Source organism: Callospermophilus lateralis, chromosome 4, assembly GCF_048772815.1.
Source record: "Callospermophilus lateralis isolate mCalLat2 chromosome 4, mCalLat2.hap1, whole genome shotgun sequence".
NCBI classification, from domain to species: domain Eukaryota; kingdom Metazoa; phylum Chordata; class Mammalia; order Rodentia; family Sciuridae; genus Callospermophilus; species Callospermophilus lateralis.
In genome coordinates this window covers 70,290,552-70,318,386 of record NC_135308.1, presented here as the reverse complement: position 1 = coordinate 70,318,386, position 27,835 = coordinate 70,290,552, and the positions used below count along the sequence as shown (strand labels likewise).

Genomic DNA, 27,835 nt, shown 5'->3' with positions numbered 1-27,835 from the left:
CTTCCTGCTTAGCATTGTTTTTGCTATTCTGGGTCTTTTATTTTTCCATATGAATTTCATGATTGCTTTCTCTATTTCTACAAGAAATGCCGTTGGGATTTTGATTGGCATTGCATTAAACCTATAGAGAACTTTTGGTAATATCGCCATTTTGATGATGTTACTTCTACCTATCCATGAACAGGGTATATTTTTCCATCTTCTAAGATCTTCTTCTATTTCTCTCTTTAGGGTTCTGTAGTTTTCATTGTATAAGTCTTTCACCTCTTTTGTTAGGTTGATTCCCAAGTATTTTATTTTTTTTGAGGATATTGTGAATGGGGTGGTTGTCCTCATTTCCATTTCAGAGGATTTGTCATTGATATACAGGAATGCCTTTGATTTATGCGTGTTGATTTTATATCCTGCCACTTTGCTGAATTCATTTATTAGCTCTAATAGTTTCTTTGTAGACCCTTTTGGGTCTGCTAGGTATAGAATCATGTCATCTGCAAATAGTGATAATTTGAGTTCTTCTTTTCCTATTTTTATGCCTTTAATTTCTTTCGTCTGTCTAATTGCTCTGGCCAGTGATTCGAGAACTATGTTGAACAGAAGTGGTGAGAGAGGGCATCCCTGTCTTGTTCCAGATTTTAGAGGGAATGCCTTCAGTTTTTCTCCATTCAGAATGATGCTAGCCTGAGGCTTGGCATAGATTGCTTTTACAATATTGAGGTATGTTCCTGTTATCCCTATTTTTTCTAGAGTTTTGAACATAAAGGGATGCTGTACTTTGTCGAATGCTTTTTCCGCATCTATCGAGATGATCATATGGTTCTTATTTTTAAGCCTATTGATGTGGTGAATAACATTTATTGATTTCCGTATATTGAACCAGCCTTGCATCCCAGGGATAAATCCTACCTGATCATGGTGCACAATTTTTTTGATATGTTTTTGTATCCGGTTCGCCAGAGGTTTATTGAGGATTTTTGCATCTAGGTTCATTAGAGATATTGGTCTGTAGTTTTCTTTCTTTGAAGTGTCTTTGTCTGGTTTAGGAATCAGGGTGATGTTGGCCTCATAGAATGAATTTGGAAGTTCTCCCTCTTTTTCTATTTCCTGAAATAGCTTGAAAAGTATTGGTATTAGTTCCTCTTTAAAGGTTTTGTAAAACTCTGCTGTATACCCATCCGGTCCTGGGCTTTTCTTAGTTGGTAGTCTTTTGATGGTATCTTCTATTTCCTCTATTGATATTGGTCTGTTTAGGTTGTCAATATCCTCCTGACTCAATCTGGGCAAATCATATGACTTAAGAAATTTATCGATGCCTTCACTATCTTCTATTTTATTGGAGTATAAGGATTCAAAATAGTTTCTGATAATCTTCTGTATTTCTGAAGTGTCTGTTGTGATATTGCCTTTTTCATCCCGTATGCTAGTAATTTGAGTTCTCTCTCTTCTTCTCTTCATTAGCGTGGCTAAGGGTCTGTTGATTTTATTTATTTTTTCAAAGAACCAACTTTTAGTTTTGTCAATTTTTTCAATTGTTTCTTTCGTTTCAATTTCATTAATTTCAGCTCTGATTTTAATTATTTCTTGTCTTCTACTTCTTTTGCTGTTGTTTTGCTCTTCTTTTTCTAGGATTTTGAGTTGAAGTATTAGATCATTTATTTGTTGGTTTTTTCTTTTTCTAAGGAATGAACTCCAAGCAATAAATTTTCCTCTTAGAACTGCTTTCAATGTGTCCCATAGATTCCGATATGTTGTGTCTGTGTTTTCATTTATCTCTAAGAATTTTTTAATTTCCTCCTTGATGTCTTCTATAACCCATTGATCATTCAGTAACCTATTGTTCATTCTCCAAGTGATGCATGATTTTTCCTTACTTCTTTTATCGTTAATTTTCAATTTCATTCCATTATGGTCAGATAAGATGCATGGTATTATCTCTACTCCTTTATATTGTCTAAGAGTTGCCCTGTGACATAATATATGATCTATTTTTGAGAAGGATCCATGTGCTGCTGAGAAAAAAGTGTAACTGCTTGATGTTGGGTGGTATATTCTATATATGTCAATTAAGTCTAGGTTATTAATTGTGTTATTGAGCTCTATAGTTTCCTTATTCGACTTTTGTTTGGAAGATCTGTCCAGTGGTGAGAGAGGTGTGTTGAAGTCTCCCATGATTATTGTATGGTGGTCTATTAGACTCTTGAACTTGAGAAGAGTTTGTTTGATGAACATAGCTGCACCATTGTTTGGAGCATATATATTTATGATTGTTATGTCTTGTTGGTGTATGGTTCCCTTGAGCAGTATGTAGTGTCCCTCTTCATCCCTTTTGATTAACTTTGGCTTGAAATCTATTTTATTTGATATGAGTATGGACACTCCTGCTTGTTTCCGAAGTCCATATGAGTGATATGATTTTTCCCAACCTTTCACCTTCAGTCTATGTATGTCTTTTCCTATCAAATGCGTCTCCTGAAGGCAGCATATTGTTGGGTCTTGTTTTGTGATCCATTCTACTAGCCTGTGTCTCTTAATTGGTGAGTTTAAGCCATTAACATTTAGGGTTATTATTGAGATATTGGTTGTTCTTCCAGCCATATTTGTTTATTTATGTTACTAAACATGGTTTGTTTTCCTCTTTGATTATTCCCCCCCCTTTACTGTACTACCTCCCGCTGTTGGTTTTCATTGATATTTTCCATTTCCTCTTCCTGTAATATTTTGCCGAGGATGTTTTGAAGAGATGGTTTTCTAGCTGCAAATTCTTTTAACTTTTGTTTATCATGGAAGGTTTTAATTTCATCTTCCATCCTGAAGCTTAATTTCGCGGGATACACGATTCTTGGTTGGAACCCATTTTCTTTCAGTGTTTGAAATATGTTATTCCAGGATCTTCTAGCTTTGAGAGTCTGTGTTGAAAGATCAGCTGTTATCCTGATTGGTTTACCCCTAAATGTAATCTGCTTCCTTTCTCTTGTAGCTTTTAAAATTCTCTCCTTATTCTGTATGTTGGGCATCTTCATTATAATGTGTCTAGGTGTGGATCTCTTATGATTTTGCACATTCGGCGTCCTGTAGGCTTCTAGGATTTGGGATTCTGTCTCGTTCTTCAAGTCTGGGAAGTTTTCTCGTATTATTTCGTTGAATAGATTGCTCATTCCTTTGGTTTGGATCTCAGTACCTTCCTGTATCCCAATGACTCTTAAGTTTGGTCTCTTTATGTTATCCCATATTTCTTGAATGTTTTGCTCATGGTTTCTTAACAGCTTTGCTGAGCTGTCTATGTTCTTCTCCAGTTGAAATACTTTGTCTTCATTGTCTGATGTTCTATCTTCTAAGTGTTCTACTCTGCTGGTAGTATTCTCAATTGAGTTTTTAAGTTGGTTTATTGTTTCCTGCATTTCCAGGATTTCTGTTTGTTTGTTTTTTATAACCTCTATCTCCCTGTATAATTGATCTTTTGCTTCTTGGATTTGTTTATGTAATTTATTGTCAAAGTGGTCGAAGTGGTCTTTCATTGTCTGATTTTGCTGTCTAATGTCTTCCTTGAGACTCCAGATCATCTGAAGCATGTATAACCTGAATTCTTTATCTGACATTCCATCTGCTGCAAATATTACCTCTTCTAAAGTTGAGTTGACCTGCATTGCTTGTGGTCCTTTCTTTCCTTGTCTTTTCATATTGATCGCGTTTCTTTCTGCTTGGTGAAACTGTTGTGTTATTGATTTTTCCCCCTATATATTTATATTGCTCTTGTATAGCTGCAAAGTCTCCCTCGCAGGCTTTGGCGGTGGTTCTGCCCCTCCTCCAATTGAGGCAATGTGCCTACCACGCCGGGAGGCCGCTGTGCCTGTACTTTCGATGGGCCTGTTCTTTCGGTGGTCACAGGTCCGCCTACCTTGCAGGCGTGAGCAGCGGCTTTGCCCCTCCGCTGGCCACTAGGCCTGTTCTGTCTGTCGGTTGCAGGTCTGTCTACCTAAAAGGCGCTGGTGGCGGCTCTGCCCCTCCCCCAACCGGGGCGATGTATCTGGCGGGCCACTGGGCCTGTTTTGTCAGTGGTCACGGTTCCGCCTGCCTTGCACGTGCGTGGAGCAGCTGTGTCCCTCCAAGAGTTGCTGGGCCTAACCTGCCGGTGGGTGGCAAGTGCGCCTACCTTGCAGGCCCGGGGGTGGCTCTGCCGCTCCGCGGGTTGCTGGGCCTGATATGCTGGTGAGACGCAGGTTTGCCTACCTTGCAGGCGCCTGGCGGCTCTGCCCCTCCCCCAACCGGGGCGGGGCGATGTGTCTGGCCTTCCTCTGAGCCTGTTCTGTTGGTGGTCAGGGTACTGCCTACCTAGCAGGTTCGTGGGGCAGCTGTGCCCCTCCGCAGTTTGTTGGGCCTGACCTGCTGGTGTGTGGCAAGTGCGCCTACCTTGCAGGCCCGGGGGTGGCTCTGCCGCTCCGCGGTTGCTGGGCCTGATCTGTTGGTGAGTCGCAGGTCTGTGTAACTTGCAGGCGCCCGGTGGCTCTGCCCCTCCCCCAACTGGGGCGGGGCAATGAGTCTGGCCGGCCTCTGGGCCTGTTCTGTCGGTAGTCAGGGTTCTGCCTACCTAGCAGGCTCGTGGTGCAGCTGTGCCCCTCCGCAGTTTGTTGGGCCTGACCTGCCGGTGGGTGGCAAGTGCACCTATCTTGCAGGCCCAGGGGTGGCTCTGCCGCTCCGCGGTTGCTGGGCCTGATCTGCTGGTGATTCGCAGGTCTGCCTAACTTGCAGGCGCCCGGCGGCTCTGCCCCTCCCCCAACCGTGGCGGGGCGATGTGTCTGGCCGGCCGCTGGGCCTGTTCTGTCGATGGTCAGGGTTCTGCCTACCTAGCAGGCTCGTGGTGCAGCTGTGCCCCTCCGCAGTTTGTTGGGCCTGACCTGCCGGTGGGTGGCAAATGGACCTAGCTTGCAGGCCCAGGGGTGGCTCTGCTGCTCCGTGGTTGCTGGGCCTGATCTGCTGGTGAGTCGCAGGTCTGCCTAACTTGCAGGCGCCCGGCAGCTCTGCCCCTCCCCCAACCGGGGCGGGGCGATGTGTCTGGCTGGCCTCTGGGCCTGCTCTGTCGGTGGTCAGGGTTCTGCCTACCTAGCAGGCTCGTGGGGCAGCTGTACCCCTCCGCAGATTGTTGGGCCTGACCTGCCGGTGGGTGGCAACTGCCCCTACCTTGCAGGCCCGGGGGTGGCTCTGCCGCTCCGCGGTTGCTGGGCCTGATCTGCTGGTGATTCGCAGGTCTGCGTAACTTGCAGGCGCCCGGCGGCTCTGCCCCTCCCCCAATCTGAGCGATGTGTCTGGCAGTCCACTGGGCCTGTTTTGTCGGTGGTCACAGTTCCGCCTCCCTTGCACACGCGTGGAGCAGCTGTTTCATTAGTGCCTGGGCACACTCTCCTTGTTTGCCTCCCTCAGGCCCTAAGTTTGTAGAGCTTGGGGCTGAGAACCCCCAGCAAATTTGCTTACCTTCTGGTAGCCACGCCCCCGTATCTGATGCAAGAGACCTCAGTTGTCAGCACTGGTGGGAGCGGTAGCCGTGAGTCCCACGCCAAGGCGAGTTGGTGTAAGAGACCTCAGTTGTCAGCACTGGTGGGAGCGGTAGCTGGGAGTCCCGCGCCGCGCGGTTCCTGCCGGCTCCTGTGCCAGCACCGCCGCGGCTCCCACCGGCTCCCGCGCCGCTGCTGCGGCTCCCGCCGGTTCCGGCCGGCTCCCGTGCCGCTGCCCCGCCTGCCGCCGGCTCTCTCGTCGCAGCCGCGGCTGCCGCCGGCTCCCGTGCCGCCCTCGGTCTGGCTATTGCGCTCACAGGAGAACTGGGAGGGGCCCTTAAGTTTTCCCTGCTGATCTATAGCTGAAAGAGCTGTGAACAGTCAAAAAAAAAAAAAAAAACAGAGATGATGACGTCAGCTCTCCAAGATGGTGGTCGCTGGCTTCCTCTGTGGTCTGACCGATGTGGAGAACCGAATTGGATGGCTTCCTTCCCCGTCTCAAGCCCAGAATTCAGCTCTGAGTACAGTATTTGCACAGCTGGCGGGAGCCTGCAGAATCCATAGCGCTGTATCTTTGCATTGTTATCTTACCGTCGTTTCCCAGCGAGCGCCGCAGACTCTGGCCGCGGGGCGATTTGCTGCATACGCAGCGTGACCCTCCGTGCGGACAAATCTCTCGCGTTTGAGCTCCAGTAGCAGGTCCTTATGCAATGGAAATCCTTCCTCTAGGTTTCGGAGCACCCCAATTTTGCTGGAAATTCCTAACAAGCTAGCTTTTATCCATTCTACCTTGTCTTTTTCCTGCTCAGTGACGCAGTACACGGGAGTGCTGCACTCCTTTCGCAGCCATCTTCCTCTCCCCCCAAGTCCAAGAATGGTTCTTTACTATACAATCACCAAAGAGTCTTTATTTGAAAGCCTAATAGTGCTTTTAGAGTCCATGAGAAAGAAAGAAGACAGATAGAATAATGAGCATAGTTCTGAAAATCATTTTATGTTTTCAAGGTATAATTTCATAATGTGGAGATTGAACAATTTTTTTCCTTCTGGCCCACGAAAGTCACACAGCCAGTTTATTATTCCACTTTCTGCTGCTATAACAAAGCACTTGAAGCTGGGGAACTTTATGAAGAATAGATTTATTTAGATCACAGTTCTAGAGATCCAAGGGCCTGCATCTGCTCATGACCTTCTTGCTGATGGAGTCAGTAAAGTGAGAGACAGGGTATATGTATGTGTGTGTCTGTCTGTCTTCTGGTCTCTCTCCTTCTTCTTATAAGCCTCCAGTGTTCAGTCATGAGAGCTCTACCATGATGACCTTATCACCTTCCCAAGGCTTCATGTCTAAAAGATATAGTCAGATGAAGTTTCTAGCCTCTTGATGCTTCAGAGTGGGGACAAATTTAAGCACATGAAACCTTAGGGGAGCAAACTGGAACCATATAAATTCTTAGCAACCTGCAAATTGCAGAGCTGAGTCTAGGCCTTTTAAGTGCTTCCTCAACATGGTGAGCCCTGACTCTTAGGCAGCCCTAAGGAAACTGTCTTGTATTTTCCTCCCCAGACTCAAGCAAGAAGGGCTCTCTCTAGAGAGAGCAGAATGTGACTCTCTCTTTCCTTCCCTTCTGCCTTCTCTTTTCCCCTCCAATCAATGTTTATTGACTGCATGGTGAATAAGGATAAAAGGAAGGAAAGGATAGTCTCCTCATTTCTATTAGGAATTTGCCATTCTGACAACTGTCTTCCAAGTTGCCTACTCTTTTGAGCGTGGTAGGTTTTCCTTCTCCTTCCCAGTCTCTGTCTTCATAATTCTGTTTCTGTATCAGAAGACAATCAAAAATATAATCATCATTCATAATTTCTGATCCAGTTTGTGTGAGATCCCAGAGAGCCCTGGCTGCCCTTTGCCCAGGGTCTAGACATAAATGAATGAGGAGACCAAGGACAGGGTAAGTACTTTTGCTTAGCTGTGCAGTTTGTTCATTAGGTAAAGAGCTGCCCTTGGCAAATTCTGGGGGCCAACTCCAGCTACTTCTGGGAGTTAAGCATTTGAGATAATTTGAGATCATTGGAAAAAATCCCCCAGGCTAGTGACACAGGGAGGTGGCTCTGTACCCTGCGGTATAGAGCAGCAGGCCTGTTTGGAGTAGCTGAGGCTGCAGATTCCCTGACTGTCACTTCCCAACCATGCAGTGAGTCAAGGCTAGAGTATGAGGAGATGATGTGTGTTGACTCCCTGGGTGGCAGGATGGGGATGTGGGGCCGGCTGCAGGGTAGCGGCCTTCCTCCAGGTGAACATACCACTATCACCTGCTGCTTCAGGTGGAAGAGCAGGGAGCAGTCTCTCTTTCAGGAGCACAAGTGAAGTCCTGATGGGCACAGAGTACCCATCTCTGGGTGAGTTCTGCACTGTGTCTCTTTTCAGGCAGACAACCGTGGGGAAATAAGTGCAGAGGGACATCCTCCCTGATGCAGAAGCTGGGGAAGGAGAGGCATAGAGCTTAGAAAGCAGTGGCCCAGCAGCAGGAGGGGGATGGCATGAAACTTGAATAACACTGGAGATGGGCCCTTGCCCTGGGCCAGTTATTGTGTAAGACTCAGACCCAAGAAACAAGATGAGATGGTCCCCTTGTATGGGGCCAATGGAGATCAGGGTCACCTCTTAAGGTGTAACTTGCAGACCAAATTCATCACTTCTCAGAGGTCTAGAAACCCCTGTATCCTCTTGCTTTGTGAAGACACGCTGCAATTCAGGGAAGGAAAGAACATCACTGAGAGGCAAGAGACCGAAGTCGATTGGCTTAAGGTCAAATCATTATTCAGTAGCTGAAAACAATAATAATAAAGCAAAGTACTGGGTGGCAGATGCTCCTAGGCCAGGTAAGGGATAAAGCAACTTTTCTCAAACTGCCACAGATCTGACTAGTTTTCTGCCAAGAAATTCCATGATTAAATAAGGCAATGAATGATAGAATAACCTGAGAATACTATATGACTTTTCTGGACCTTTAATCCGAATTGACATGGTAAATTTCCTGAGAGAGAGAAAGAGAAATTACATATATAGAGCATCACTAAGTACCTGGAAAATCCAGTTTGCTGAAGAACACTGTCTGGATGATGCAGAAAAGATCATTGGAATTATTCGAATTTGGATTAAAATCCCAGCTCTGCTATTTACTAATGTTCTAATATAACCATGGTCAAATAACTAACCTTCCTAGGTTTTAATTTCCTCACTTATAAAGTAGGAGCAATAATTCTTATAAAGTTATTGTGAGGACTAAATGAGATCAAGATATGTGAAGAATACTGAAAAGTGCATGTAATATAGAAAGCATATAATAATTGATGGGTAGATGGTGGAATAATCAGTCTTGGACCACAGCTAAACTAAGCTGGATTCTTGTCTTGGGGCACACCTGAACCTCCAAGCATGGGTTTGTGTGAGCACACACAGGTGCATGCAAGCACTCATGTATGATTTTCCTGAATTTTTTCCCAAAGAAATAAAAGCTAGGATCTCCTACACTATGCTTCGATAACATCTTGGCCATGACAACAGCTACTCACTGCAATCTAACTAACTACACATCTGTCTCTCCTGTGACACTGAGTGAGAGTCTTGGAACACAAAGGCCACAGTACAGTTCCTGAAACATAGCAGCTGCTTATAAAATCACTGGAAAATGACCTGTCAGTACCTTTTCTCAATTTCTTAGGCAGAAGGGCTACTGCACAGTGGTATTGAGAGGCCTGACCTACCAAGCCTGACATTGTATCTCAAGTTCTCTTGAGGGCCAAGAGTAATTCCTTTGAACTCAACACTGATTAGGGGACTGGAGGGGGCTAATAAAAAGGGTGGTTTATGGAGTAGATGAAATGAGTTCTGGGGGCAACCGCAGCACAGTCGACTTTACAGTCAGCCCTGCAGGGTAAGGGTTTGGAATTCTGGGCTTGGACCTGGGGTCCTTCTCTTCTTTACCACATGGGATGGTGGATGATCACATGCAGAAGCAGCTGTGGACTGGTTGTTGGCATGGATCCTGCCCAATCCACCCTCCTGCTGGGACCTGTACATACTATGGTACCCAGTAGTTCTCTGAGTGCAGCGCCTCCTTCTGGGTCCCCTGTGTGCGACAGTAAGAAAGGAGAAAGCTGGGCAGAGACTCTACTGGCACATTCACCCATGGAGCAGCTGTCCTTTTTTTTTTTTCCCCTAGATTTTTCTTCCTTTCTTTGACTTCATTTTTCTTTCCACACCAGGGTCTGGTGAGTGAAACCATGCCTATGCCAAGGACACAAACTTCTGCCACTGCATCTTCATAGAGAGCAACAAACCCAAACAAAATACCTGAGGGGCTGGGGCATCATCTCTCCTCACCTACCGTCCATGAGGGAAGGAGAGATACCTGTTATGGATGGTCTCCCTTATGAATTTCAGAACTGGTTAATGAGCAATATGTACTATAGTGGATCTGGGTATGTTTACAGGCAGTGCCAGCCCCAGCTTGGGAAATTATTCTGTTCTGAAGCATAATGAAGGGCTCCTCCCTTGACTGGTATTCCCAAGTTTGGGGAAGATCTAGGTAGCATTTCCCCATGTTTTACCCAACTTTCCTTGTTGGGGTCCCATCCCATTTGTTCTGACCTATTTTTGAATGTAGAAGGACAACATATTCTCTCTAAGTTAACAGAATCTAAAAGCAAGTTGACAAACATTGCACCCTAGTTCAGTGTTACCAGATACCCTGGTGAAGGCTAATTGCAGTGCTTCTTGTGCTGGTTTACTATTGTTGCAAGTTGCTGAAAATAGTTTCTTTTGTAACCCTAGTTAAAAACATGCACTGCTCGAGATGTATGCTGTCTGCACCCTGGTATAACAGTGATGATTGTCTGTGGGTTGAGGCTAGGACTGATTGATGGTGTTAACAAAACAATGAACAATGTTCCTTTACTCTTCTGACCAGAACACATGGGTACTGGCAAGACTCATGATTTATTCATTTGCACGTGAAATGGATTTCAAAGGGCAGCAGTCTTTAAATAAAAACTACCAAAACAGTTAAAAATGTAATTTTTTTTCCACTTAGAGAAAACTGCCACCTTTGCTGTTGGCTGGAAGGCAATGAGCATTGCTTAAAGTATAAAGGTGATAAGGCGATGTTAAGGTGCTTTGTGCACGAGGGGGAATTTTAAAGCCCTGAAACTAATGGAATGCAAGATGACTGCCTAAATTAATTTAATTAGGTGCTCCAGTGCATAAAGCAAATGGTTGAAAATCTATGCTTCAGTATGTAAAGCAAATGGTTGAAAATCTATGGTTCATCTGTGGCCTCCCAAAGTGGCGGATGCCTAAGCAGTGCTCTTCTCTTCACTTCTTGCCCATGAGTTACCATGATAGTACAGTATCCCTGGACTCAAGTTTACTCAGTGTCTGCTCCAGCCCTGGAATCAGCTGGAGGGTTGGGGGAGAGCAGGGGAAGGGGCAAGGTGGGAGCAGTTGGCAAGTTGGCTGGGCCATTGGTGCAGCTGACAAGATGGATTGTGTGCTCACACTCTGTGCTTAAGGGAAGTGTCTCCAAGCTCATTTCTACCCATGAGCTCCTCTCAGAGTATCTGTTCACACAGCAACAAGCCACAGGAATATAGGCCCTGGAGCAGAAAGAGCAAGGGAGGGGTGATTCTTGAAGAAGAATAATATTTCTCAAAATGAGCTGAACTTCAGCATTACTCATAAAGCATTTTCAAAAATAGATTCTTTCACCTCTAAGATTCCAAGAGAGATGAACTCATTTTTTAAAAACTTCTAAGTTGGTCAGCTAATGTGTCCCATTCCAACCTCGGCCGCCTCCTTGTCTGTAGCCTGAGCGCTACTTTTTGCATTCTCCAGGCTCATGACCTGCTTTTCCAGCCCCTCAGCACAGTCAGGTGTGGATGCCTCTTAGAGAGCCATCATGGTACAGAGAGGAATAGATGCAGACAGGAATGCAGAGCCGCTAACTTCCTTCTATAATTATTTAGTAGGAAAACTAATTGTAGGAATTAGAAATATTGAATATGAAGAAAACAAAAATAAGACAGGGATCATGAAGAACTTCTAGTCTGCAAACAGATTCTCTGAAGATAAGTTCTTCATTTTGTGGGCTAAAATACAAGGAAAGGAACCCACATAAATCTGGAAGTTAGACTGAGAAATACTGTTTGAGCTAAATGGGCAAGAAATACTAGAAGGAGGAGCCAAGTGTGGCTGCGAGGTCACAGTTGCAGAGGTCTTCCTAGTTAATAGCACATGCCTATGGGACACGCAGTTGACTGTATTTCTTAAAGTGTCCAACCTTTTACACTTTCCTCTGAACTTGAGGTGCCAAGTTATATTGGGATTTTACTGTAGAAAAGTAGATTTGACCCACCCAGTGACCAGTACTCAATCCCAACCTTATGAGCATTGAGCAGAACCAAAATGGAATTGTCATTTCCAAACTGACATCGACTCACTGAGTCATCCATGCATGAAGCCGGTGGAACAGGATGATCTAAGTACTGGCATCCATGGTGAACTACATGTGGAGGCTCTTGCTTTCGGAGAGCTAATGTTTTCCTGAAGGATATAGATAAGAATGAAGAATAAACAATATAGTTTCAGGTAGTGATAAGTGTTGTGATGGAGAATAATAAGGTCCAGAGGATGGGCTAGGAGATTTGGAAAGTTCCCTCCTTGGAAGAATGTGTAGTGAATCCATCTGGGTCCAAAGGTCTGAGAGGAGTCCCATAAAGTTCTCGATGTGGAAACCAGCTCAGCATGTTGAAAGAATAGGAAGGAAGATAGTGTGGCTGGAATGGAGTAGCCAGAGGATTGCTTGGTAGGAGATGGAGTGTGAGAAGAGCCAGAGCCCAGATCACATTAAATCTTGGAGGACACAGCACAGAGTTTGGATGTAGTCTAAGTCTGTAGACATTTGCTTTAAAATGTTTGTGTGATGTTCTAGATACAGTAATATACCAACGATTCACACATACCGTACCAATGGGGGGTGCTGATGTCTTCATCCCAGCTGCCTCCTTTTATAGACAAGGAGACCTGGAAAGGGATTGACTTGCTTGCTGCAGGCACCCTCTTTAGAGGCAGCCTATCTGGGGTTAGGGAAGTGAAGGGAGAGAAACTCATCCCAGTACCAGTAGCCAGGGAGGACAAGGCAGATAGCTGAGAGACTTAGATAGTGAAACTACAAGCTCTCTGGGGAGTCAGAGGGAGCAGAGTAAATGAGCTGGACCTCAGGGAGCCAGAGTGTTTTTCTGTGGCTGCAAAAATCCAAGCAGTGGGAGGAATAAATAATGTTTTCCATTTTAGCCACAAATTACATTACGTTTTGTCCTGGGCTTTAGACATGCCTGAGGACTTAGGTGCTGTGCCACGTGACTGCCTCCTGTCCCTTTGCCAAGATTCCCCTCCTAGACTGAGGTCTTATCCCTAAAAGTTTATCTCTAGAAGACTCTGGGGATCTGTTTGGGCTGAATCCACAGTGTGCAGGGTTAAGATCTGGAAGCTCAGCACCAGAGAGGTGGTTTATGCTCAAGCTGTAGGAATCAAGACCACTTTGTGAGCTGATGTCATGGTGACAGGAGCTGTGGGGGACACACACTGAGTGAAGGGGGGATACAGGGTCAAATGTTGACCCCACTCTTCTGGTCAGGACATGAAGGCTTCCTGCTGGAGGGGTTATTTTAGGAGAGAGACATGTTTGGTGGGGAATCTCTGCTGTTAGAATAGGTGTGGTTTGTGAGAGGTCTCAGAGGTCTTGAAGGCTCACCCAACACAGAGAGCATCAGTCAGTGTGTCTGGGGAAGGGTGGTAGCAGATGGTAGCATGAGGTCACACAGGATGGTTATGAGGTTTTGGAATGGGAAGAACAGCCCCTGGGTCTGAACTATAGAAAATATTGACTGCATTGAACTTCCATTTGACAGAGAAGCTTCACCTACTGCATCCATATTAGGATCTGGATTCTTGGTGGGTGAAGCAATGATGGTGATGAAGCTGGTGATGATATGGTATGAGGTAACACGTTTTGGATTCAGACTGTGTTGCAGGCACCAATTATGTGCGTTCCATGCGGTAGCTCATTTCATCTTCACAGCACCGATCTTGTACTGTGGGCACTATGTCTAGTCTCTTTTTATAGATAAGAAAATGGAGGTGTGGAGAGATTGGCAATGTGCCTGAGGTTACACCTTCAATAAATATGAAAGCTAGGAATTGAATCCTGGCAGCTACCCCAGACCAGACTATACTGTAATATCCCTTCAAGACCACTGACCCTCCCAACCAAGCTGATGGGACGCCCAGCTCTAGCAAGAAAGAAGAAAAGGGGGATGAGGAGAAGAAGAGAAAGATAAATGAACAAAGAACATTTCTTTCTCAAGTGTAACTTTATGGCCTTATTTCACATATTTTTGGCCCCAGCCTTGAGCCTTACTGTCTCCTTTGTTTCCTTCAACATATATGTGGAGGACCAACATGACCTGAAGTCACAGGTCAAGAATTCACAGCAGAAGTCCTTTCAATTAATTGATTTCCTTTATTTAGTGAGAGCAGTCTGAATTCCATGTCTGCTCATGTGTCATCTTGTGAATGGTAGAATCGATGATATTGGCTGATTGAAATTACATAGAGGTGGCCCATGATTCCAGGTGAATTGATGCCCACAATGACTAGCTCATACAAGTGAATAAAGCTCATTAAACCTGAGACCTTCAACAACATAAGACCAGGTTGTTGTTCCTCACTTCTTCCCAGAACTAGGAGTGCCCGTATTTTTTTTGCATTTTATCTTTAACAGTGTCCCAAAGACCCTTGCTTGGAAAAGTATCTTGTACTTTTTTTTTCACATTTTCTCTCTTTTTTCAGTATTTCATCCTTTCTCAACCCATCCTCTTCCAAGTCTTATGTGTATTCAGCTCTCCACTTAGCTGTGTCAAGTCATTATATATCATGGAGGCATCCAGCATAGGAACGTCAGAAGTGGTTGGCCAACTTTGGGAACTTGTGTTCCTGATGAGGACATTGGAATAAACTCCTGCTAGGTGGCCCTTTTTCTGACACAGTTAAACCTGGGATAAGACTTATCTGTAGTCTTCTACATGATCCCCACTTTACATCAGCCTCCCCATCTCATTTTACCATGGGACCTCTTGTGTGGGCACCAGATGGGATAAATTTCACGTGTCATGCAATTTAACCATCCATGGTTTACCCAAGTTCATTGTTGGAAGCAGGGAGTTCCTCAAGTGATTTCCCTCAACCTCATCCAAGTACTGCCAACCCTCCTAGTTCCCAGCTTAGCAAAGGTGTTTGGCTTCCGTCTCCTCCAGATTGATAGAAGACCTGATGTAATGGTGGGATACCCTGTTGCAGGAAGTCATGGTAGACAAAGCATTCCTGAAGACAAGGATAAGAAACTACAATCTTATTTCTGCCTAGTATTGGCTTCAGTGAATACTAATAGTGCCTGAGCCATGCCCTGCTTTCCTTCATAAACAGAGAGGGACCTAGGTGAGGCTGATGAAGTATCTCCAAGATTATTTGCAGAGTCCAACTCCATCTTTTTAAATTTATAGTGAGGATGTATACATTTTCTGTATTTAAAAAAATATACATTTTTGTTAGTTGTAGTCATCCCACTATGCAATAGAATCAGAATTTATTCCTCCATTTAACTTCCTATTGACTAACCTCCCTCCACCCGTGTCTTCTCCCTTCTCCTCCAAGCCTCTATTAACCAGTATTTTACTCTCAATTTCTATGAGATCTACCTTTTTAGATTTCATATAAGAGTTAGATCATGCAGTATTTGACTTTTATTCTTTTTGTGACTGAATAGTATTCCATTGAATTTATGTACCACATTTTTTTTACTTATTAAATGGATGCTTTGAGTCCCCTTCTTGAAACACCCCTGGATTTTGGTTATATCCCTCTTTTCTGGTTTCCTTGGTTTATGCATTTTTAGATGACAGAGCTCTGTAGAGGGAGTAATATGGGAGCATATAGAGTGCAGAACACCTGACTTGGACACATTGAAGTTGTAATTTACTATTCCTTGAGCAAAGTTCTTTTTTTATTAGAGCTTTTTGGTTATACATAGTAATTGAGTTATCATGACATACTCATATATGCATAGAAATTAATTTTAATTCACGATCCCCCCTTTTCCCTTCTGTCCTCCCCCTCTTCTCCTTCCTTTATTCTACTAGACTTCCTTTGCTTGTCTATTATTTGTATTTGATCAGTCCTTTATGTAATCTTATCCTTCCCTCTCCCTTTCCTTTATTTTATTTTAACTTCTGCATATGAGAGAAAAACATTTGACCTTTTAGTTTCTGAGATTGGCCAATTTCACTTAGCATGAAATTCTTTGTTTCCATCCATTTACCAGAAAATGCTATAATTTCTTTCTCATTGTGTGTATGTGTGTTTACCACAATATTTTTAATACATTCACCCATTGATGAAAATCTAGGTTGATTCCATAATTTAGCTATTGTGAATTGTGCTGCCATAAACATCAATATGATGTTTTGATGTGACTTCCTATCAGCTAAGTGCTTTAGACATAGTCCATTTAATTCTTGCGAAATCCTCAAAGTTGCAATTACGGTATCTATGCTATTGTTGGGGGAACTGACAAACCCAGGAAATTAAGAAATTTGCTCAACAAGAAGAAAGAGTGTACAGAATGACAGAAGATCTTGGCCAGCTAATCCTCTGATAGGGGATTAATATCCAAAATATACAAAGAACTCAAAAAACTTAACACAAAAAACCCCAAATAATCCAATCAATAAATGGGCAAAAGAACTAAACAGAAATTTCTCAATAAAAACTTCTCAATATGGTTGTCATATGCTGATTTTAGATCTTGGGAAAATACCCAGGAGTGAGATAGCTGGGTCATATGATTGTTCCATCCCTAGTTTTTCAAGGGATCTGCAAGTTGCTATCCAGAGTGAACTTACTAGTCTAAAGTTCTACCAACAAGGTACAACAAGTGTTTTAATTATTGTTTGTATTTTTGATCATTGTCATTCTGACTGGAGTGAGATGAAATGTTAGTATAGTTTTGATTTGCATTTCCCTGATTGCTAGAGATATTGAACATTAGTGGTTTCTTTTATTGAGAAGTTTCTGTTCAGTTCTTTTGCCTGTTTATTGATTGAATTATTTGTTCTTTGTCTTATTATAAGTTTTTTGAGTTCTTTATATATTTTGGATATTAATCCCCTATCAGAGGATTAGCTGACCAACATTTTCTCCCATTCTATAGGCGCTTTTTTCATGTTGAGCAAATTTCTTAATCTCTTGGGATTGTCAGTTCCCCCAGCAATGGCGTAGTTATCATAATCACAACTGTGAGGGATTTGGCAAAAATTAAGTGGAATATGTCTAAGGCACTTAGCTGAAAGGAAGTCACATCAAAATCAATATTAAAGTGGTAGCTCATATTGCTTAGTGTGTTTATAGGCTGAATGACAATACCCAGCAGAAAGAAAATGGTTTAAATGGGATGGTTCTCAAGACGTGGTCCTGTGTCTTGCAGAATCAGCAGCACCAGCACTAGCTTTACATAGAAATTTATTACAAATGCAAATTCTCAGACCCCATTCCATATCTAATAGTTAGGCTTTCTATGAGTAGGGTCCATGAATCTGTTTTCACAATTCCTACAGGTGGTTTTGAAAGTGCATGCTAAAATCTGAAAAGAATAAAGGAGAGCAAAGTCTTGAAGTGGAAAGTGGAAAGACTGGTAGTCAAGATGGGGAGGAGCATCTCTTCAAATGAGATGGGAAGATCAGAAGAGAAAGATTGAAGGTGAATTTTAGATGGCAAAGGGAAAAGGTGAGATTCTCATAAGATAAAAGGCTAAACAATGAGTGTGAGGGAAGGGCTATTAGAGGGCTTTCATAGAAAGGGGCAATTTGGAAACAACTGATGGAGTGTGGAAGAAAAATGAGAAGCATGGTCAGGCAGCAATGGGGGCACAGCTGACGTGGCTGGTTGTGACTGTTTTGTGGCACCAATCGACACAGTCATGTGGTTTTTTTTCACTGGTGCTCAGAATTCCATATCTATTTATGGAGAAGTGGGACGACTGTTCTGATCCAATGCAAAACACTGTGGTGTGGATAAGTTGGAAGAATAAGGCATGAAGCATGTGTGATGTTGTGTATCACTGTAATGACAGACCAGCAATCTGGGCTCAATAGAGCAGGAAACAACCAGGGAGAACTAATTGCTTGAGAAAAAATAGAGTGGTTAAGGGAGTGGAAACCAAAGGCTGAATGCTCTCTTTGATATGTGGATGCTAACCCATAACAAGGGAGTGTAAGAAGGAGAAGAATAGAAGTCCACTGGATCAGACAAGGGGGAATGAAAGGAAGGGAAGGGGCATAGGAATAAGAAAGACAGTGGAAGGAATTGAACATAACTCTCCTATGTTCATATATGAATACATGACCAGTGAAACTCCACATTATGTACAACCACAAGAATGGGATCTTAAATAGAATAAGTTATACTCCATGTATGTATAATATGTCAAAATGCACTCTACTTTAATGTATATCTAAATATAACAAATAAAATTTTTAAAAAAGAAGAGCATGAGCATAGTGGAGTAGCAGGAACTGAAGGGTTCTGATAGCAACATCACCTTCATAGGCTTGGGTCAGGAATAGCTGGCCAAAGTGAACTAAGATTGACAGGAAGCATATAAAGGATTACAAAGCTTTGCATGAGCATCCCTCCTTTTTAAAAGTTCTGGATCTGATTTTTTGTGATGGTGGCAGGATTGGGGTGTGACAGAAGATGAGATGCACTTGATAACCACAATCAAGTTGCATGGCTGAATGGCATGCAGCTCAAAAGAGAGATTCCTATAGACAGACGAGCAAAGGCTTAGAAATAATAGGTGGCCAGCTGTTCAGCTCCTCTCCTCAAACATGGAAGTGAATGCAAATAAGCAGTTGCTTTCAATACAACCACCATCAGAACAAATTTATTATAGTGTTAAAACATAATTCATGGTTTAAAAGCCTCTAAATATTATTTAGAATTAAAATCTAGAAGCAATTCTTCATGTTGGAAAAACCAGCTTGATTTCTCAGCAACTATGCAGAAAGGTCAGGGAACATATTGTAGTTTTCTCTGAAACTAAGTAGCTGGCTAACCACGGGAGCATCACTTCTTCCCTTGTACCTCAGGACTGATCTGAAAAATGAGAGAATGGATTATTTGTTTCCTAAGACCCCAGCCAGTCTTGCATTAGATGGCCCATTATCTGCCAGCTAAAAGAATCATTCTGTTCTGATTTTTGTTCTTTTATATCATGGTGGGAGAAATGCATTGTGCATTGCCAGGCACTTGAGTCAACTTTCTTCTCCACCTAAAACCCTGATAACATCCACACCCTTTCTTGTTGTTATAGTGAACAGTTTGATGGTACCATATGTTCTGATATTTCAGTGCTTTTATACCTGGTACTTTCTCTAGAATACCCCCATCCCTCCTTTTGTCTTGGAAAAGTCACATCATTCTTTTTGTTCTTTTCCGCATTTTTATTGGTGCATTATAGTTGTACTTAATGTGTGATTTGTTGCTATGTATTCATACATGCACACAATGTAACAACGTAATTTGGTCAATTTCACTCCTCAGCATTTCCCCCCTCCCTCCCTTCCTTTCACCCCTTGTTCCCTTTCTTCTACTGATCTGAGTTTGATGTTTAGGAGAAAAAAGTCAAACTTTGAAACTTCACATCATTATTTAATCACAAGGAAAATGTCCTCTCATCTTGGAGTGTTCTCTTATATCCCTAGGCTGGTAGTGTCTCTCTCTTCTGTTTCCATGATGCTTTGCCTGTGTCATATCTTGTCACAATTTGTGTTCATCTCTCTCATTTCTTCTACTAGTTAAGATATTCCTTAAGGGAAAACAATGTGAGCTATTTTATATATCTTCAGTACTTAATGTTAACACAACATTCTGTGCATGTTTTGGTGTTCAATGAATGCAGAAGTAATGTATCTCACATTTCTCTCTAAAAAGAACTGATGATTTTCTAAGAACTGTCACATGTATGATATTCTCCTTTGAGTGCTTAATAGGACAGGTTTACCAGTTGTCCCATTATAGATGAAGCTATGAAGGCTCAGAGACATTGAACTCATAAGGAGATATAGGAAATGAGGCCCAAGTATTGCATATCTAGATTTATTCATTTTTCCTTCTCTGTGACATTGCTCCCAAATAATTGTTCACAAATAAGTTAAATGTGTGAACATTCTAATAAAACCAGGTTGACCCCATTTGAGACCCTCTTGTTCTTAACTGGAGGCAGTCAGGTAGGAGATGAAGCTGTTAGTAATGCTGCTGCTGCTTGGCTTCTTGCCCCTTGTAGGCTTCCCAGAAGAAAGAGGATTACAGTCTGTTTTCATTGAAGCCCAACTCAGTTCTTTGCCTAGCACAATGTTTACTATCACTTGGCATTTATCATCTTTGTTCTTTTTATTTTAGTGTTTGAAGTCACCTGTGTCAGCTTAACATTAGTGTGATTGAGCATCTCTTCTCTACAGCCTGGCTTAAGTATATTCAAAATATAAAAACCTAAATTGAAAACCTAGAGGTATCTGTAGATCCTGGGCCCTCAAAAATGTGGAGTGTAACTCCCCACCCTTTAAATACGGCAAATGGTGACTTCCTTCTGAAGAGTAAAGTATAGAAAGGGGAAAAAGAAACATTAAAATAGAGAAATGCAACAAACCCTACCTCTACCAGGAGGTCAAAGGTAATATCATCAATGATGGTTACATCATAGCCTATACCCTTTGATATGAGATATGATGCGATGGAAGTTGTCTTTTAAAATTTTGTTTATTTATTCTAATTTGTTTTACTGCATTTCAATTCATAATACACATATAGAGCACAATTTTTCATGTCTTTGGTTGTACAAAAAGTAGAGTCACACCTCTCATGTCTTCATACATGTACTTGGGGTAATGATGTTTATCTCATTCCACCATCTTTCCTACCTGCCCCCAACTCCTTCCCTTCCCCTTCTCCCCTTTGCCCTCTCTAAAGTTCCTCCATTTCTCCCATGCTCCTCCCATCCCCATTATGGATCAGCATCCTCATATCAGAGAAAACATTCAGAGTTTAGTTTGGGGGATTGGCTTATTTCACATTGCATAATATTCTCCAACTCTGTCCATTTACCTGCAAATGCCATGATTTTATTCTCTTTTAATGCTGAATAATATTCAATGTGTAAATATACCACAGTTTATTTAACTATTAATCTACTGAAGGGCATCTAGGTTGATTCCACAATTTAACTATTGTGAATTATGCTGCTATAAACATTGATGTGGCTGCTTTACTATAGTATGCTGTTTAAAAATCCTTTGTGTATAAACCAAGGAGTGGGATAGCTGGGTCAAATTGTGGTTTCATTCCAAGTTTTCCAAGGAATCTCCATACTGCTTTCCAGGTTGTTGCACCAATTTGCAGTCCCACCAGCAAGGTATGAGTGTGCCTTTCTCTCCACATCCTCACCAACACTTATTGTTGTTTGTATTCTTACTAGCTGCCATTCTGTCTGGAGTGAGTTGAAATCTCAGAGTAGTTTTGATTTGCCTTTCTCTAATTGCTAGAGATGAGTTTTTTTTCTTTTTTTAAGTCAGTGTTAGTGATCAGCCCAGGGCCTTAAATGTGTGAGGCAAGCACCCTACCACAGAACTACACACCTAGCCCCATGAAAGTGGTCCTTCACCTCTGTGGTCTCCTCCCTCAAGTCCAAAACTTCAGTCTCATCATTCAAAAAAAAGTCAAATGGGTTTATACTGAGGGTTATTCTACAAAACATTTGACCAGTACATCTCAAAACTGATAAGTTCATCATGAGGTCATCAGTCATAAGGACAGTCTGAGAAAGTTCCACAGTCTGTAGAAGCCTAAAGGGTCTTGGAGACTAAATGTGTCATCCTGGATGCAATCCTGAAACATACAATGGACATTAGGTAAAAAAATAAGGAAATACAAATGAAATGTGAACTTTTGTTAATAATAGTATACAATATAGGTTCATTCATCTTGAAAAGTATTCTGTGTTTGTGGAAGAAACTGAGTGCAGAGTATAGGGTCTCCCTGTATTGTTGAAGTTTTTCTTTAAATCTGAAACTATTCTATAATGATCTCCATTTAAAGAAATAAAGTAGAGAAAGGAACTAACATACACTATTTATGGAAATGCAAAATTGCACAACTGCTTTGGAAAAGATTCTGGCAGTTTCTTACAAAGTCAAACATGCACTTATTGTATGACCCAGCAATTCCATTAGCTGATATTTGCCTAAGTGAAATTAAAGCCTATATTTGCCCCCAAACTGGTACGATGATACTTAGAATAGCTTTATTTGTAATTGCTAAAATCTGGAAACAATACAAACATTCCCTTGTGTAATAAATGGATAAATTAACTAAAGTACATCCATACAGTGAAATCTGTGCTATTCTCCAATAAAAGGGAATGAACTACTGAGCTATAAAACAACATGGATGAATTTCAAGTGCACTGCTCTAAGTCAGAGAAGACAGACTCAAAACAGGCTACATACTGCATGGATACACTTATATAAAATTTTGGAAAAGGCAAACAAGAGGGACATAAAACAGATCTTGGTAGGTTCTGGGGACTGGGTAGGAGATAGACTAGAAAGCGGCATGGGGAGTATATCGGGAAGTATTAGAATTGTTCTATGTCTTCAGTGTTGTTATGTTTACATGACTATATATTTATCAAAATTTGCAAAACTTCACACTTGCAAAGGTTAATTTGACTGCATATCTGTAAAGTTTTCCTTAATTAAAAATGGAAAGACAAATAATCTTAGGGATAATTGCCACTTTTCAAAATCATTTTTCTCCAAGGGATTTGTGTAGATAATATTCTCACCTACTGCCTTTTCATTGATTTTATTTCTAAGTTTTCAGTTTGCTGAAAGGGGCACGCACTTGTGTGGTTTTATTGTGAATACTATTGTGCTACCTGCTGCTTGGAGACTTATAAGCAGGACCCATAATGCAGGGACATAGACACAGACAGCAGAAACAAAGAAATAAGCACAGACAACAGCTAGGCTCATGCCTGAATAATGGTGACATTAGCTAAGTGCTTCATAATCACCTGCTTTTAATATAATCATGAAGCTGATGAGACCTTACTTTTGTATAAGCCTTGCAGTTTACAAAGCTCTCTCATGTGCATTCACTCATGTGACCCACATTTTATTTATTGTTTTGGTGCTAGGGATCGACCCCTGGGCCTTGAGCATACTAGGTAAGCACTCTACCACTAAGCAATACGCCTAGTCTTGTCATCTCTTAGAAGGAGAGGAAGATGCTCAGAGTTCTTACCTCTGCACGCTTGCATTCTCTTGGCCCTCTCCATAGGTTGACTAACTTAAAACACATGGTCATTTAGTGTAATGGATACAACTAGTTTACATGTTTTATGGAAAAGGAATATAATTATTTGACGGATAAAGAAGCAGGTTCTAAGAATCTCCTAACCTCATTTGCCTAGTAAGTATTAGCTCTAAGAGTTCAGAACGAGATGTCTGCTTCCAAGAAAGTTCCCTTTCTGCTGTCCCATACGTTGGTGATGTGACTTTTAGGAAAAATGCACTTAAGTTAAGCGTATTTTGCCATAAATCTTCACATCTTCAATGTACTGGTGACTGGGGAGTTTTAATTAGTTTTCATTGTTACAGCCAGATTATTGTGAGTAAAAACTGCTTTCTTCACTGTTCCCTTTACTAGTAATTTCGGGAGCTGGAATGTAGTCTGTAATCTTTGAGTTTTCTCTTGGCTTCTAGTGTTTGGATAGTATCTTGATGTGTGAGCACTGTGTGTATATTGGAAGCTCTGCCTTCCAAAAAAAAAAAAAAAAAAGAAAGAAAGAAAGAAAGAAAAAAGAAAAAAGAAAGCTAATCACTGTAAACATAACAAGGATTTTTCAACAAATACTAGAATATGTACATCAAAATGAGTATTTTTCAACATAGTTGCTTTGAGAGACCCTCCAATTCAGTTACTTTTTAATATTTTTCTCCTTTGTATTCAAAATAGTCATGCCAGTTTCCTGATCAGATTTAGCTCTGGGGCCCTTTTCCTTGTGTTCTTGCTGGTCTCAGCTCCTCCTGGGCAGGCTGAGCCCTTTCCTCACTGTGTCTTCAGAATCTAGCCCACAGCCTGGTCTATCGAAATGCTCAGACCATGTTTATTGAGTGGAACCAAATCCAGACTCATTCACCAAGACCTTGATTATAATTAGGGAGGCCTCAGTGAGAGGCCTTCAGAATCCCCACTGATGTTGTCAGTCACCGGCCTATCTTCAGTTTTCCTTATCGATAACTTAAAAGAAAATGCTTCCAAGATACCTTAAAGGAAAACACCAGTGAAACATCAGGAAAACAACGAGTGACACTAAGCATTAATACTGAAGGAAAATGAAGGAAATTCCCTTCTTTTTGATATCTGACCTAAGTTGGAAGATTATGAGTGAGTCGTCTTCCAACCCCATTAGAAATAAAATTATTTCTAATAGGATTATGCTCCCCTCTATTTGGAAGGGTCACCACCATAGTTTCCTTGTTCTCACTATATGATGCAACAATCTATGGGACTAGAGACCCCTAGTTATGCAAATCTAAGAATATGACTTGTTTACATATCTGTAAGTCAATATATTAAATGACTTTAATCTTAATACTTTCTAGTCCATTTATTAAGCCAGCAAAACCCTATGCTTGGTTCCAGACATGCACTGAGACCATTTCTTTCCTCAGGTCCCCATCTGCTCCCTCCCAAGACAACCCTTGCTCCCAAGCTGACTGATTCTTGCCTTTTGGGTATGCTGATGTCTTCTCTATTTAGTTAGCCTGTGAGACTCTGGGACCAGTGACCATATAGTCTTTATTCTGTCTCTTCATTGTGCCTGCCTCCAAAGTCTATACGGAGCGGGCACACAGATGATTTGGGAAAGGAGTTTTTTAGGCCAAGGTCCTTAGCTTACAGTACAGGCTTTCAAAGGCTAGATGGCACTGTTGCTAGAGCCAAATCAGGTGTGTTCCAAAGTACCAGTGGAGAGAGAAGAGAAAACAGAGCAGGGGGCCAGGAGCCCTCCCTTGCTGAATTTGTCTCAGACTCCCTGCAGATGCCGACCTGCTGGTACAGTGTGCTTTGCACCTTCATAAATGTGGCTTCAGAAGATCTTCACAACAATCACGTGTGGTAGTCAGGACAGCTGTCTTAGTTCTAATTTTACAGAATTGTAGCTCAGTGGGAGCAAGTGCCTGGACCCTAAGTATACCACAATTATACAACAGAACTTTTTGTGATTCATGCCTGTTGGCATCCCCCAACTAAAGAAGGGTGGGTCTTCAGAATATGCTCAAAGAGGACTCTGGTGGGTAATATGTTTATCCCAGGAGAGCAGCCTGGGTGAACTGTACCCAGTCTGAGGGGAAAATGTAGTTCTTAATCACATCTGTGGAATGGCTCAGCTTAACCTGTGCCTCAAAGTCTTTGCATTTGACACAAAGAGATAATACAGTTGCTTTGGAGAATAAAAAAATGATACTATAGACAGGATTTTTTAAAGAATAAAAATTGTGACTAATTCATGTAGTTATTAGAACTGAGGTCAGTGGTTGATATTTTATTTAGAGGATAATCTATTTAGAGAATGCTGCTTTGTGGTTGGGTTGCATCTGCCCTTGTCTATTCCTTTTCTTGATTCATCCAGTGCAAAAGACAGGGAAGGTGTAACTACCGTGCCCACTTTGCAGATGAAGAAATAGAGGGTCAGAAATATAAAGAGACATGTCCAACATCACACAGTTGATGAGTGATTACACTAGAACTTAAGACCAGAGTAAGGGTGAAATAAAATCTTGTCTTCATCTCACTATCATTTTCTGGGCTATGTCAGCTCATCTAGAAACCACAAAAATTAGGAGGGCCATTGTTGACATAGAAGGTAAGGCATCTGTGGCTAGAAAAATATCTGTACAGAGTGACAAATGATTAATGATGTGTAAAAAATTAAGAACAAAGTATGTTATTTGTGACTTCTGATTGTCTCTACTCTTCTGTTTCTTCCCAGGATGATGAAGATAAACTGACTTGGAAAGATCGGTTCCCAGGTTACTTGATGAACTTTGCCTCCATCTTGTTCATGGTAATTCCCTTGAGGGACCATGTGGTTATGACTCTGTGTGTGTGTGTGTGTGTGTGTGTGTGTGTGTGTGTGTGTGTATCCTGTTATGTGAGCGCTGTGGGCATTTCATTCTCTTATGTTATAGCAATAATGAGGCGCGGGTAAAGGTGAAGCCACAGTCCTGCATAGAGAAGCGGGATCTTAGAAAACATTGAGGCCATTGACCACACATGTTTGAAGTTGGAACTTGCATAGAGAGGGTTGTGAGAGAATGCCTTCCCATGTCCTCAGATTGAGAATGTGAAGTAGTAATGCAGCTTCGAAGGCTAAGGCTGCAGAACTGTGGCAGCCTGTTTGGACTGTGGGTGGCTCTCTCTGATGATTTGTGGAATAGACCAGTACCCAGAAGCCAAAGGAGATAGCCAGCTGAGGCTCTAAGTCTGATGTAACAGTATCCCTGTAGATTCTGAGTTGATTTCCCTGTATTCTACCGAAGAGTTTGGCAAATCATTTTTGCAAGACCTGGGTAATCTCAGCTATGTCAGGGACAGCTGAGGGAGGGAGGAGCATTTGATTCCTGTTCAAATCAGATCAGTGGGAGGAGTTCATTCTTGCAGGCCATGATGGGTAAGACAACAGTAATTTAAGCTACAAGACCTCAGGAAAGCTGAACATCAAAGAAGCAAGTGAGAGTCACAAACACACCTGTCCCTCTTTATGGGGAGATTTTATTTATTTATTTAGTATTCAAGTGTCCGTGTGTAAGGAGAATGGGCACTTACATCTCAGAGCATTTCTAAGCTGTAATACACATTAGTTGCAGGGTGGAAGAGGAATAACTTATTCCAAAAATTAGGACTGGAAAAGCATCATAATTTTATGGGCCTAATGGCCAGAGGTAATTCTGACCCTGGTTTGAGATTATAATGGTGATTATTTTTACCATCTTGATTATAGAAGACAGGAGCCACATCCTAATCCCAGGCATTTAAGAAAGGAAGCTTAGGGAGTTCATAATCCACTTGAATCTAATGTATGAAATATGATATGTCAAGAAATTTGTAATATTTTGAACAACCAATAAAAAAAAAGAAATCATATTCAGAATGAAATTCCAGCGCCAAATTTCACCAGTTGGACAACAATAAATATTAAAAAAAAAAAAGAAAGGAAGCTTAGACACCATCTAATCCAGCTTCTCATTTTGCAGATGAAGTGCAGAGTTGTCAAAGCTTAGCAGCCTAAATTTGTTGTCTTCTCGTTACCTACGTATAAAGCATTTAGAATATATTCAAGAATATGTGGTGAGTTGCAGTGTATTAAGCTGAAATGATATAAAGTTTAATTTGGCTCTCAAAGCCTCCTACAATATGCTATCCAAGAGTTTATCCATTCATTCAAGAAATACTTAAAGCATGCAACTATGTGCTTGTCATTGTTATTAGTCACTGAATAAAGCAATAAACAAACAATTTCTTCCTTAAGGAGTTTACAGACAATAAGTAAAACAGACTTCCATCTCTAGTAGAGGTGGGATTTGTAACATCTCATTTTGTCATAATTGATGAAAAAGTTTGGATAAAAGTATTTTCCAATCTTCTTAAAGCCTTGAAAGGCTGGCAGGATAGTAATAACACTAACTTGAAATTCAATTGGAAATAGGAACCAAGGGAATAAACCTTGGCCCTAATACTGATTTTACCTTAAGGACAATTTCCCATTTAGGCAAACTTAGCCTTTGGTTTTACCGGTTTTATAGGAATTAAGAAGATAGAAATCAGGGACTTTGACTATTTGAAAATGGAAGAATATTTCACAACACTGTAATGCAAAGAATTAGCCTCAAAACATGAAGAATCATAAACCAATGGAAAAGACAGTGCAATTAAAAAACTGGATGGGCTGGGGATGTGGCTCAAGCAGGTAGCACGCTCGTCTGGCATGTGTGTGGCCCAGGTTCGATCCTCAGCACCACATACAAACAAAGATGTTGTGTCTGCCGAAAACTAAAAAATAAATATTAAAAAAAAAATTCTCTCTCTCTCTCTCAAAAAAAAAAACTGGAAAAATAGG

At 41.7% G+C, this 27,835-nt stretch overlaps 1 protein-coding gene across 2 annotated transcripts in view; it reads left to right on the top strand.

Moving 5' to 3' along the window:
* Positions 1–27,835, top strand: part of Ano2 (anoctamin 2) — a 341,337-nt gene that overhangs the window by 238,713 nt on the left and 74,789 nt on the right. For both annotated transcript variants that reach the window (XM_076852567.1, XM_076852569.1), the window contains exon 14: positions 25,709–25,783. In XM_076852567.1, coding sequence (XP_076708682.1) covers positions 25,709–25,783 — 75 coding nt within the window. The remainder of the gene's footprint in view (positions 1–25,708; positions 25,784–27,835) is intronic.